At 34.7% G+C, this 13,934-nt stretch overlaps 1 protein-coding gene across 1 annotated transcript in view; it reads left to right on the top strand.

The window, feature by feature from the left end:
• Nucleotides 1–13,934, top strand: part of LOC117297691 — a 36,803-nt gene that overhangs the window by 3,682 nt on the left and 19,187 nt on the right. Inside the window, exons 2-4 of the mRNA XM_033780838.1 lie at nt 8,733–8,809; nt 12,135–12,229; nt 13,270–13,415. Of these exons, the coding sequence (XP_033636729.1) occupies nt 8,733–8,809; nt 12,135–12,229; nt 13,270–13,415 (318 nt within the window). The remainder of the gene's footprint in view (nt 1–8,732; nt 8,810–12,134; nt 12,230–13,269; nt 13,416–13,934) is intronic.

Genomic DNA, 13,934 nt, shown 5'->3' with positions numbered 1-13,934 from the left:
TGTCCTTAGCTAATAACACTGAAGGATGGGCGTGTCAATGTTTGTGAAACAGCTTATTGTTGCATTGTTAGACACTAGATTATATGATTTGGATCATAGTGACCAATCATTGTGTTAACCTTCAGCTTGGAGAGGTAGTGGATTCAAGTACATGTAAATGGGTCTAGAAAGAAACCATGGCAACTTTATTATAATGCATTTAAGTTTTGTCATGTCATTGGAAACCTTGATATGACTGAATAAACATTTTTTGACACAATAACCTGAAATGATCTGTCAATGAATATCAACATTTACCCTCTATATTGTTGTAAAACTCAACATAAAGGTACATGATGGATATAAATTAAATACCATATATAAATACTATTATTTCATAATAATACTCTCATCAAATGTTTTCCTTTAATGAAAAAAAAAAGGTAAATTAAAGGCAGTGGACACTGTTGGTAATTGTCAAAGACTAGCCTTCACAGATGGTGTATCTCATCATATGCATAAAATAACAAACCTGTGAAAGTTTGAGCTCAATCGGTCATCGAACTTGCGAGTTAATAATGAAAAAAAAAAAACACCCTTGTCACACGAAGTTGTGTGCGTTTAGATGGTTGATTTCGAGACCTCAAGTTCTAAACTTGAGGTCTCGAAATCAAATTCGTGGAAAATAACTTCTTTCTCGAAAACTATGGCACTTCAGTGGGAGCCGTTTCTCACAATGTTTTATACCATCAACCTCTCCCCATTACTCGTCACCAAGAAAGGTTTTATGCTAATAATTATTTTGAGTAATTACCAATAGTGTCCACTGCCTTTAATTACATTATGGATATTGATTAAATATCCTTTATAAATACTATTATTTCATAATAATACTCTCATCAAATGTTTCCCTTCTTTAATGAATTTTTTTTTTTAAATGGTAAATTGAGAATGTAGGCCCCACTGCATCCCACAAATTGCATGACTATTTATAAGCACGCGTTTTCTTAGAATGCTCACAGCATTGGATAATGGTTAAAAAAAAGTGCTTCTGAACATTTATGACCCATTTACATTAGTGAACATCCATGATTTTGTTTCCCATGTCAGTTGTTAATGCTTGAAGCCCAGGATGCCAATGCAAGCTTCATGGGAGTATTTTTCCTAATCTTTATTTCAGTTGTTCTTGAGAAGTCTAACAATTCATAAAAAGTGCATTGAACATTGAACAGCGTTGGCTTTGTGCAGTGTCCATTGTGGAGAAAAAAAACACAGGCGTCTTACATCTTAATGCTCTTTTCCACATTTTTTTGAGCCTGTCATATTCGTTTGACGTACAGTGATGAGATTAGTGTAAAAAGATGTTAGGCACTATTATCATTGCTGTCCTGAAAACGATGGCAGTGCAAGCTTCTTGCTGGTCTTTTTCCTAATCGTTATCTCAGATGTTCTGAAGACGTCTAACCAATTGGTCAAAAAGAACATTACTGTCATTGTACAGTGCTGGCTGCGCGCATTTTCGACTGTGGGAACAAAATAGATAAGAAACCACAGGCGTCTGGAATCTTAATGCTCTTTTCCAACTTATTTTAGCCTGTCACACCCGGTTTACGTCCACAATGATGAGAATAGCGTAATATGGCATTATAGGCACTATTATAATAATTGTTGTCCTGAAATTGCAACAACAACAGGAAAGATCATCCATGGGTCTGAGACCCCATGTCGTGCAAAGTTTCATGCTTTGTACTCCTGCTTATAATTGCCTCTACACAACAAAAACCCCCCACTTATGGACACAATTTTTACCTCACACTTCAGTAGAGCTTGATTACCTTGTCAAATTTAGTTCAGGGTTAGTTGTTACAGCTTTTATTTGAATTCGTCAGCAAACAGAATGTCTGTGTTTTGCATCATTAGGTCTGTAGGCCTACACTAGGCAGAGGTGTACAAACTTTTAAGATAAACTATCAAGTAGAAAGTAATTGTACCCTATGGATGTGTTTACTATTCAGTGATATCCCTTTTATACCATTAAACCAATGTTACAAAGCTTAAAGGTACTGGACACCATGGTAAATTAACTGGTAGCATTAAATGATGTTTGTACTTTTTGTAACACAAAACACGATGTCCACGGATTTACATTAAACTTACACCGTTTGAAGATAACAATAATAGAAAGCGTACCTTAAAATATTAGTTGCTGAGTTGCTGTTGTTTTTTGAGAAATGAGTAAAACAATGTAATGAAATTACGTTTTTACAAGCTAAAATAATTAACGTCTCATGATCACCGAGACGAAAATTATTAACTACAGCACTTCAGCAAGTAACATTATTCAGGGAAGCTTTCTACTATCATTATCTTCAAACTGTGTAAGTTTAGTGTAAATCTGTAGACATTGTGTTTTTGTCCTACAAAAAGTATGCCCTTTAAAGCTTAGCCTACTTTGGTAGTAACAAACAATGACCAATCCAGTCCAAATTTTACAGGTTTGTTATTTTATGCCTATGTTGGTATTTTTATACACAAAGTGAGAACACTGGTCTTTGACAAAATAACCAAATGTGTCCAGGGCCTTTAAGTGGATATGGTGGAGAAAAAGTTTCATGAGCAAAACTCAACCTTATTCAAAAAAAGTGAGCATCAACCTATTCCATTGACTGTACCATAATAAGATTAAATCCATTTAATGACATTTTGAATAGCGGTTGTTTGTAGTCTCAGAAACCTTTCAGTTTAGGCAACACTCCAAATCTTTAAATCTTGTTTTCAATGATGCCAAAAAAATAATTGGCTGAACAGTAAAGCCCACAACAAAGAACAGCGCAGTATAAACACCTTGCCATTTTTTTTCCCGTTCCTCATTATTTTTCTCAAACTTGTTCGCTGAAAACTATGACTATAAATAATGGAAACACTACAGTACGCCGAACTTAAGATTCGAGGCTAGAATCCATTCAATTTTAATGAAGGCTGTGTTACCATGGAAACTAGAAGTCCTGGTCACGATACTGCGCGAGTCATATTTTCTCTTTCAATCAAATGGTCGGTTTATTAATGCAGGAACTGAACAATTTAATTTGAATGCCTACTTATAATATTTCAGTACATGTAACGAACTTTTAGGAAATCACTCTCATTTTATCATGGAGAATGCAACCAGCCAATGCTTTGTGTTTCTAATACTTCCAATTAATCATGTAAATGCTGAATATGAAATTAATGATGCTAAATCATGCTGGTATGAGGGATGCATTTTTATTATGTTTTTGAAGTCAGACAGATTATTATTATAATCAGTCATGTGTTTGAAGTTCTTTTTATGGATCTGTCAAACTAACCATTCAAAAGTGTTGCCATTTCTAAAGAGTAAGTAATATGATATCATATCAAAACATTTTTTTCAGAAAATATTAATGTGCACATTAAAAATCTCTTGAAGAATGTTTTTAAAAGATATTTTTTAAAGGCAGTGGACACTATTGGTAATTACTCAAAATAATTATCAGCATAAAACCTTACTTGGTAACGAGTAATTGGGAGAGGTTGATAGTAGAAAACATTGTGAGAAACGGCTTCTTCTGAAGTGACGTAGTTTTCGAGAAAGAAGTAATTTTTCCTGAATTTGATTTCGAGACCTCAAGTTTAGGTCTCGAAATCAAGCATCTGAAAGCACACAACTTTGTGTGACAAGGGTGTTTTTTTTTCTTTCATAGTTATCTCGCAACTCCGACGACCAATCGAGCTCAAATTTTCACAGGTTTGTTATTTCATGCATATGTTGAGATACACCAAGTGAGAAGACTGGTCTTTGACAATTACCAATAGTGTCCAGTGTATTTAAGACATAGTTTTTAGCAATTGCATAGGATCCCCGTATAAAAATTAATATGGGGAAGGCAAACTATTATGGAACTAACCCTGTAATGATTTATTATGCAAAATGATAACTTACTTTAAGCTTATCGTTTTCACTAAGTTTGTATACATCATTCTTTGTGCACATTGTTTTGTTTGAGTTTTAAGAAAAACAACTTAGGCAAAGAGTTGCAAGATTGAAAACAAATACGGCCAGTTATGTATAAATTGAAGGCAGTGGACACTATTGGTAATTATAAAAAATAATTATTAGCATAATATCGTACTTGATTATGAGTAATGGGGAGGGGTTGATAGTATAAAACATTGTGACAAACGGCTCCCTCTGAAGTGCCATAGTTTTCGAGAAAGAAGTAATTTTCCCCGAATTTGATTTCAAGACCTCGATTTTAGAACTTGAGGTCTCGAAATCAACCATCTAAACGCACAGAACTTCATGAGACAAGGGTTATTTTTTTCTTTCATTATTATCTCGCAAGTTCGATGACCGATTGAGCTCAAATTTTCACAGGTTTGTTATTTTAAGCAAATGTTGAGATACACCAACTGTGAAGGCTAGTCTTTGACAATTACCAATAGTGTACACTGCCTTTAAGGATGTTAAATTGAAACAGGAAGTATGCTATTCCTTCTGATGTGTTCAGAATTATGAAAACACATAGTTTTCATAGAAACTCTTTCATTCAATGCCACCTCCCTTTCTGTTTTTGCCTTCCATATTATCATTGAGAGATACAATAGTCAGCAGTTGTTAACTGTCCTCCAGTGCGCCACATTTTGTATTACTTATCAAGGTAAAATGTTAACCTTGAATTTTCCTAATAATATTAGAGAAGGAATTATATAGGCGTTGAGACCAGACCTTCACAGATCAATTTGATTGCTGTCACTTATTTGATATGTGTGTTGAAAGGTGAAGGGGTAGTATGGAAATTCCATGCACTTACACCATGTACAAAAAATTGTAATTAAATTACATATAATTTTTATGTCCTATCAACTTTATTGTCAAGGCTGAATCCAAGATTTATTTCACTAAAGGGGTGAATATTCATAAATGCAGATACATTTGAATTTGTATCCTCATTGGGAACTGCTGTTAGTTATACACCCAACCATCAGAACACTCTCATCTGCTCACAACCGGACTTTATCCTTTATTGCTCCGCGAATATGGAACAACCTCCCAGTACGCATCAGAAATTGTAACTCTTTGCCTTTATTAAAAAAAAACTCTCAAAACTCACTTGTATCAGATGTAATTTGTTGTATTTATAGTTCCATTGGTCTTGCTCTTTCCAGCGCTTTGATCTTGATGTAAAGGCGCTTTATAAATATTTAGTTGTATGTATGTAAAGAGATGTTAAATTTGCATCAGGGATAACTTATTTTGGTTTTACTCTTACACCGATGTATGTACGCACTGTATACTCAGAAATACCCCGAGTTCTGTGAAAAAAATCACAGGCATAATACTTGGGTGGGATTCGTACCCACCACCTTTGCAAATCTAGAGCAGTGCCCTGTAGCTATAGGTAGTTTCAATCCTAAAGCGCTTTATTTGAATCACACGTCTTCAAAAGCCAAAGGCACTTGCTCTGTATGTTTGTTTCATAGGTTAAAAAAAGAAACATGCGCCAGCAAAAGAGCCTGATATATGTTTGAGGACAGCCTCGTGAAATGGAACAGTCCAAATTTTACCTTGCGATAATATTCCTCCCATTCCACTCTGAGCCACTCAATATTTGTATAATAATGGATTCAATTTGTTATGAAGCTGTCAACTAATACATGTAATAATGACATCATGATACTATACATAGATTAATGGACACACAATTGAGTGATTGCTTGTTATGTTGAGACCAATTAGAACTCGCTCTGCAGTAGTGAAGTTAATAAAGAGAAGTCCCCTCGATCCAATAAAGCGAAAAGAAGTAGTCCTAGCCGATTTCCTATTCTGCCCAGGTAGAAGTTAAAAAGCATGACAGTTCTTTTCAGAACTGAGAAGTCTCCCGAGTTCTAAATCTACTCTGTGGTAGTAGAATATAAATCAAGACAAGTCCAAAAAAGAACAAAATCTAGCAAGTATAGATGTTAACAAAAACAAAAACTATAGTGATACATCTCCATGCAATGCCTCAAAATCCCATGTCAGTATGGCTTGGTAGGCCTATACATTTTCCATAATATTTCATCATAGTCACACGTCATTGAAAAAAAAAACATTCAATTGGCATCTTCACTTCTTACAAGCTTGCCTTTCTTAAACAATAAAATCTTTTGTTGACCTCTGAGTTTTTGCATTAATAAGAAAACAAATTATTGAAATATTCTTCCTTTGAAACACAAATTGAGGTCATACATCAATCTTATTGCAAAGTGTTTTCATCAGTACAATGTGTAAGGCCACTAAATCCACAAGGATTTGGGCAAGTAAAACACTTTCAATTACAGTTGCAATCCATCAAAAGTCCGAGATGAAATGAAAAATGATTTTCATCTGAGATCCCTACTGTGATTGAGAGATTCTTGAAAATGAATGTCCTTGGTTACAAATCCTGCTGAAGTTTTTTCATTATGTGTGTTTTTGCTGGACAATATCAATCGGGAAGTTATTGTTATGGTTGCTATTATTATGCTGTGTCTGAGGATTTCAAATACTTCTTATTGAGCTGTTTCTACGGTGGAAGGTTGGGATTTATGTCAAGTATGTAAAATTATTAACAGGCCTACCAGCAAGGTAAATTTCCCCCCCTTTTTTTTTTTAAGAAAAGTTAATCTGTGTAGACAAAGATATTTCATTTTATTTCATTTTAATCCCCATGAAGGAACATTTAACAAATAAAAATTGCAACAGTCAAAATTATCTTCAAGAACAAAAAATACAGTATATGGTTCCAGGGAACAATTTGGTCAGCAAATTTACTTAGCAACAAACAAACACTATACACTTGTGCGTTGTATCTTGTGCTATTTTTGTGTCTGCCTGTTGTTACATTTTCACATTTGGTGTGTTTTTAAAAACTTGTGTGAGCAATGCAATTTCTTCTTTTGAAGATCAATAAAGTTTTCTTATGTCTTATGTCTTAAACTTATATTGTGCACTGGGTGCTAATTGAGTGGGCAAATTGGGGGGGGGGGTATTTTTATAGGCAAAGTAGTTTGAACTATGGGTGTTGTCTCTTGGTTCCAGCATGGTTCCAGGTACTTTTTTTCTACTTTCGGAACAAAAACTCAGTCATTGAAAAAGGGGCACACCATGTGCAATCTTTCTCTCATTGCTTGAACAAATCAGACACATTTTTAGCAAAGAGGAATGACCAAAGTTTGAAACAAAGTGCTTGTGATATATAATTATTATGTGCAAACTCTATGCAGGAGTAAGTATCAAAAAGCTTTAATTTTCACTAAAAAAAATGGAACATACATAGCCCTGTAGCTGTCATTGTACATGTATATACACCAGCTAGTATCGCAAAACACACCCCATGTCAGATGTCAAAGTGATGCCTTGCAGTTAAAAAGAATGAAACTTATGGAAAAATTCATCAAGTAGGCAAGATTTTGTAGATTAACAGTTTTACCAAAATCAAATTCACTTGAAAGGTCATACTATAAACCCATACGAGCAGGTATTTTTTCGCATGAAAGCATGATTATTATGTCTTTAAAATACACATCCCGAACAAAAGTATAGTTTGACTGAATTAATTCCTCATCCGTGACTGCAGGTAAATTCAAGGACTTTGAACTTGAAAAGAAAGAAAAGGGCAACTTGAAATGTCAACACTAGCGTTGAAAGTGTGTCATGTATTGTGATACTATTTATAAATTCATGGGGGTGGGTGTATGGCTGGATTGCTGAAAGGTGACTCAGTAAACCATGCAAACTGCAAGAGAAAAATTGCTATTGATATTTCAGCATGGCCTATAGTGAAAACAATGGACCCTTCCCATGAAATATGCTAATTACATTCATGCATGCGTACAGACCCTGTTGGTTGGCAAACACCATAGAGTTGTGCACTAAGCAGAAACAGTGCGATGTTCCCTCATTTTGCCAACCAAAACGTTAGTGTGCAAGCGCTATGTGCAATTTACATATTTCATGGGATGGGTCTATTTAGCTGTATAATATTTAAAGTCATTTATGCAGTAGAGTTTAATTCAGATAAGATGTAAGTTTTATCATTTCAGATCATATTTAGTGCCTGGGTTCATTCTGGGTGCCCTACTTTCGTTCAAAACTGTGTTTGCTGCCTTGAAAAAAAAATGAAAGTAAATTTACAATTGATTATATAATTGTGTATACACTTCAGCTAATGTCACAAAACACACTACCAAGTCTCGTCCCTGTCAGACGTCAAAGAATAGATGACTTGCAGTTGGCTATTTCACGTAAATATTGCATACCTAAAGGCACTGGACACTATTGGTAATTACTCAAAATAATTGTTAGCATAATAACTTACTTGGTAACAAGCAATGGAGAGCTGTATGAAGTAACGTAGTTTTCGAGAAAGAAGTCATTTTCCACTAAAAGATTTGGATTTGATTTCGAGACCTCAGAATTTATTTTGAGGTCACAAAACCAAGCACCTAAAAGCACCCAAACTTTGTGTGTCTGGGTGTTTTTTCTTCCATTGTTGTCTCGCAACTTGGACGACTAAATTTTCGCAGGTTTGTTGTGCATTGTTGAGATACACAAAGTAAGAAGACTGGTCTTTGACATTTACCAAAGGTGTCCAATGACTGAGCACAAAATACTTAATGCAGTATGCAGTACTTCATTTATCCAGTCAGATTAATTTAGTAACAAATAAATATGTAATTGAAAGTTTTTATTTCTTATTTTTGTTTTTCAGCTCCTGGAGGTCCAGTGACTACCTTATCACCAGGGGACACCATCAATGTGACATGGCACCTTGCATATGCACATAGGGTAAGCTGTTGTGCAATGTGTGCTTAGAGGGGGCCCATCAGTGGGATGAAATGGCTCAGCTTACTTCAAAGATGCTTAAGGATGAAATGCTATGTGTACACACAGGGTCAGATCAAGAGCTCTATCACTATATGAACTAGTGTTCCATAGGTTCTGTATACTAGTACTGGACACTATTGGTAATTACTCCAAATAATTTTTTCAGCATAAAAAACTTACTTCGTAAACAAGCAACAGAGAGCTGTTGATATAGTATAAAACTTTGTGAGAAATGGCTCCCTCTGAAAGAACGTAGTTTTTGAGAAAGAGGTAATTTCTCACTCAAATATTAAAAGACTACAGTCCTGTAGCATTTTATTTTGCATCTACATGAATTGTGCAATTGTGTAATTTCTCACTCAAATATATAGACTTCAGGCCTGTAGCATTACAAAATTGTGCAACAACTTTTGATTTAATTATTCCTTGCAACTTCGATGACCAATTTAGCCAATATGTTCACAGAGTTGTTATTTTATGCATAATTTGGGGATATACCAAGTGAGAATACTGGTCTTTAACAATCACCAATAGTGTTTTAGTGCCTATTAAGGCATATAAGCTCCAATCCTAACTTCAACTTCATAACAGTTCCTACAGGGCTGGATTATATATAGATTGTACATGTACACCTGAATAATATGAGGGACATACACATAGGGGTTGAACACATAGCAAGCACACCTTCTCTACTAATTGCACACACTAATTGTGTTCTTCAAATCAATATAAGTACATGATGTTTTACTACATCAATGTGTGTCAATAAGTTGGCTACGTCAGCTTGCATAGATATACATCACCACTTATTGATCTGTCAAAATCTGCCTGGGGTGTTGTGACTTTTCTACTACCGCCCTGAGTCAAACCAAGATAAATATTCTTTATCCCCGATGAACATTTACATCTGTTGTACTTTTAAAATACCCTGCAATATTCTGCCCTTCCATTACCAAACAGCCTAACTTGAAAATGCAATTTTTGAGAAAAGCAAGCACAGAGATGGCTGATGTTTTGCCATCCCATGGGATGAAGTGTAAAAAGTGGAAAAGATATTTATTTATTGTTCTCACTTATATTATTTATTTATTTTTCTCGCCTTCATTAAATAGCTTTGTTTATTGGTTTAATTCCTTAAAAAACATTGTTTGTACTCTGTTTTCATGAAGTATGGAAATAAATATCAGTTTGAATTGAATTGAATTGAATTGATAGGACATTTTATATTCACATCTGATACATATAGTATGCCTGTGACTGATGAAAAATAGAGACAAACTGAAGAATTGCTTTAGATTTGACTAATGAGTCTGAGAACATCACTAATTGCTAATTACACATTTAATCAAAGTACAAACATGAAAGTGTTGGCACACGAGAGCAAAGCACATAGCAATTATCAGCCAGTTTAGAACAAATATGCCCATATAGATCAGAATAAAATTTCTTCTTAGGACAGTTTCAAGTTGAATTATAAAGCTGGGTGCATTTTCTAAATCTGTTTAAAAAAAACATTGTCATGTTTATAAGCAAACAACTGATAAAAACTGGAAATTCTGCTTTGTCATTCAATTTCTGTCCGATAGTACCTATAACACTCACTGATCAGAATGATACAGTAACTTTGGGGACTGGTCAATTTGTCAAGCTGATTATTTGTTATAAATTATTTTGTCCAATCATGGTGACTTTGCTGGATGACCTAAAGCTGAAGACTGAAGGTCACAGGGTTTTTTGAAATAAATTTGTTGCATTCTGGTGAGTTGTAAAGACACTTTGTACTCCCTTTTCTGGAGGTTGATAATGGACCATTGAGGTGTATTGTAGCGTTAAGGACCACAACTTCTACAGTTATTGTGTATGATGTCATGCTAGAATAGGTTCTTCACCAAAAGAGATTTTAGATTATATATTTTCTTTACTCTAATCATCTGGTCAATTATGCCTGCTTGAATTCTTGTTGCAAAAATTAATCTTTTTGATGCAACATGTAAAATTGGTTTAATGGATTTTTTTGAACCGATTGAGAGACTTTTCTGAATGACCACTGCTCACACCTCTATAGCTATTAAGCAGAAAAAAATACTTGTGTGTATTTAAGGCTTGTAATCTGATTCCACTAGGTATAATATTATTCTGTGTCAAGCATGTTTCTGTGCTTAACAGTTTTATGATATTGGGCCAAGCTGTCAAGTAAAAAATAAGCAAAACTTGAGTGGTGGACCAGTTGCAACAATGGAAACTTTGTGGAACGTCGTCGGGTACCATAATAATTTTCTGTGCTTAGCACATTTTTGTGCTTACAGGATTAATGAAATTGGGCCCTGTTGATTTGACCAACCTTGTGTATTATAACGTCTACACTGGTGAGCAGGTGCCCAAGTCATTTGCTGCCCATTATTCATGCACTTTTTGGGGTGTAATGTGATCGCTTTCTTGTTTGGTACAATCAGTTTATTTTGTTCTTTGAATCTTATAAGAGAATTTTATTATTTTCTTTTTGAAGGAACAGTGCAAGAATTAAATGGTTGTCATCAATGCCCCCAGGTTTACTGCAAATGACCTTTTATTTATAAGATGATATTGGAATTAATATAGTAGTTTTGTTGGGTTTATTGCAAATGTAAAACATGGCCAGTATAAACACAGTCTGCATCAAGTCAACCAATACACAATACTCATAGAATATTATTTATGTATTTGCAACCACATGACAATGCAAAGTATGGTTGGATTAAAGCCATTGGACCCTTTCGGTTTAGAAAAAAAAAATTAAAGTTCACAGGTTTACAAATAACTTACAGGGTTTACAGAAGGCAATGGTGAAAGACTTCTCTTGAAATATTATTCCATGAAATGCTTTACTTTTTGAGAAAACAGCAAAACAATATAAATTCTCGTTAATGAGAATTACGGATTTATTTTAAACACATGTCATGACACGGCGAAACGCGCGGAAACAAGGGTGGGTTTTTCCGTTGTTTTCTCCCGACTCCGATGACCGATTGAGCCTAAATTTTCACAGGTTTGTTATTTGATATAGAAGTTGTGGTACACAAAGTGTGGGCCTTGGACAACACAGTTTACCGAAAGGGTCCAATGGCTTTAAAACACAACAATTAATTATCAAGGCACTTACAATACAGTAGAAATGCATTCTACAATAAAAAAAATATTACTAAAACCTAAACAGAGGCATTGGCATTAGAGAAAGCTAAGACCCAATAAAACTTGATGAGATAGTAATGCTGATCCAACTTGATGTATTTTGTGTTGTTTTTTTTAGGGTGGATACAAGTTGTTCATTATCGGCCGCAATGGCACTGAAGTCCTGGCTAATTTAACATCACCCGAAGGCTGGATTGGACTTGATGATACCACGTAAGTATTTCTAAACCTTTCTATTGCATCGTCACAGCTTTTTGCCAACAGAGGTTGGAAAAGTATGGAATTAAGGTCATAATTGCAAAACAAAAACAGATGGCCACAGTTTGCAACAATGCCTGCAACTCAAAAATAGTGTTGAATTTGTTGGAAACAAAGCAAGCAATCATGGCAGATGTCCGTTTAATTAAAAATGTTCGTTCAATTGTTGAATTTGGTCTGAACATCTGTTTCAAATAGGCTATGGTTGAATGTTTCGCTAACATTATGCCAACCAGCGTAGTTTACTTATCAACAATGGTAAGGTCATGATACATTTACTGAGGTATTCAAGCAATCAGTGCATTCATCTTTTAGTCTGCAACTTAATTTTCTTTCTACAATTTGAAATTAAGAAACACAATGTCAATTTTGTCTTCCGTGACCTTAATTGGTTTTGCTACCTTTTGTAAATGAAGTTTTTTGGCCATGGCATAAATCCCCTCTCATTGTGAATGCAGATGTATGTAATATAGTTTACCCACAGAAGTTTCAGCTTCGTTAGTCTTTTGAGAACAATAAGTAAAAATAACAGAGCAATGTTTTCCAGAGAGTTGCATAAATCCATTAGCCTATATAAATGCTAAAATAAAATAAAAACTCACTTGATGTGAAACAAAAATTATTTTAGCAAGTACAACAGATTTTCACTGAGACAAAGATGATGTTGTTTAACTCATTTCTTGAATACTACATCACCTCAGCAAGTTATATTTTTAAGGGAAACTTTCTTTTTTCTTAGCTCAGTCGGCAGAGCATCGTGCTGATAACACGAGGGTCGTGGGTTCGAGCCCCACACTGACCAGAAATTCTTTTCTGCGCCTTGGAATATATGGTCTTGTACACTAGATAGATGGCGCATTATAAATGCATTATTATTATTATTACTATCTTTCAACTGTGCAAATTTTCAAACTAAAAATTTGTGGACGATTGTGTTTTGTGTCAAAGTTACCAAAACCCTCTAACTGATTTTCTTAATTTGTTTATTATTATAGGACCATTAAGCATGAAGTTCAGATACCTAGTGATATGATGGAGGGTGATTACAGCTTGGTCTTAAATCGTCATGCTGCTGAATGGGCCACTGGTAACCCTGACCTGGAATACATATTCCATAGCTGTGCTGATATCACCATCACCGGTAAGCCATGATATTAATAAAATAGAGTATTTCTAAGGCGCCAAAATCCACCTAGTTAAGGTACTCGAAAATCAGACAAAGAACAATTACAGACGAGCCATAATTTAAAAATGAGCTACTTTTCAAACTAATCTAAAAAGTTTCAACACTAGAAATAATATTACAAACTTGAAGTGGTAAGGCCCCTAAGTCATTCCAGAGAGTGGGTCACAACAGTATTAGTCAAATAGTCAGAAATTATCTTCAATATAAAACTTGGGAACTGGGATACATGTTTCTGGTACAAACAATTATTCAGAATTTAAAATGTGCTGAATGTCATAAAGTAAAGAGAGAAATCTATAAAACAAAACAAAACAAACAACCAACACCCCCTCAGAAAAACAGAACTTATAAATAACGGCAGACCTAAAAGAAAAAGTAGAACAGTTATCAAGAAACTCAAGCCAACCCGGAAAGGAGCAGTGTACAAGTAAAAGTAATTTATTCAAGTTGAAATGCAGTACTAAACTACTGATT

Source organism: Asterias rubens, chromosome 12 (assembly GCF_902459465.1).
Source record: "Asterias rubens chromosome 12, eAstRub1.3, whole genome shotgun sequence".
Taxonomy (NCBI): Eukaryota; Metazoa; Echinodermata; class Asteroidea; order Forcipulatida; family Asteriidae; genus Asterias; species Asterias rubens.
The sequence above is the reverse complement of the archived record's forward strand: the minus strand, read 5'-3'. Positions and strand labels throughout refer to the sequence as shown.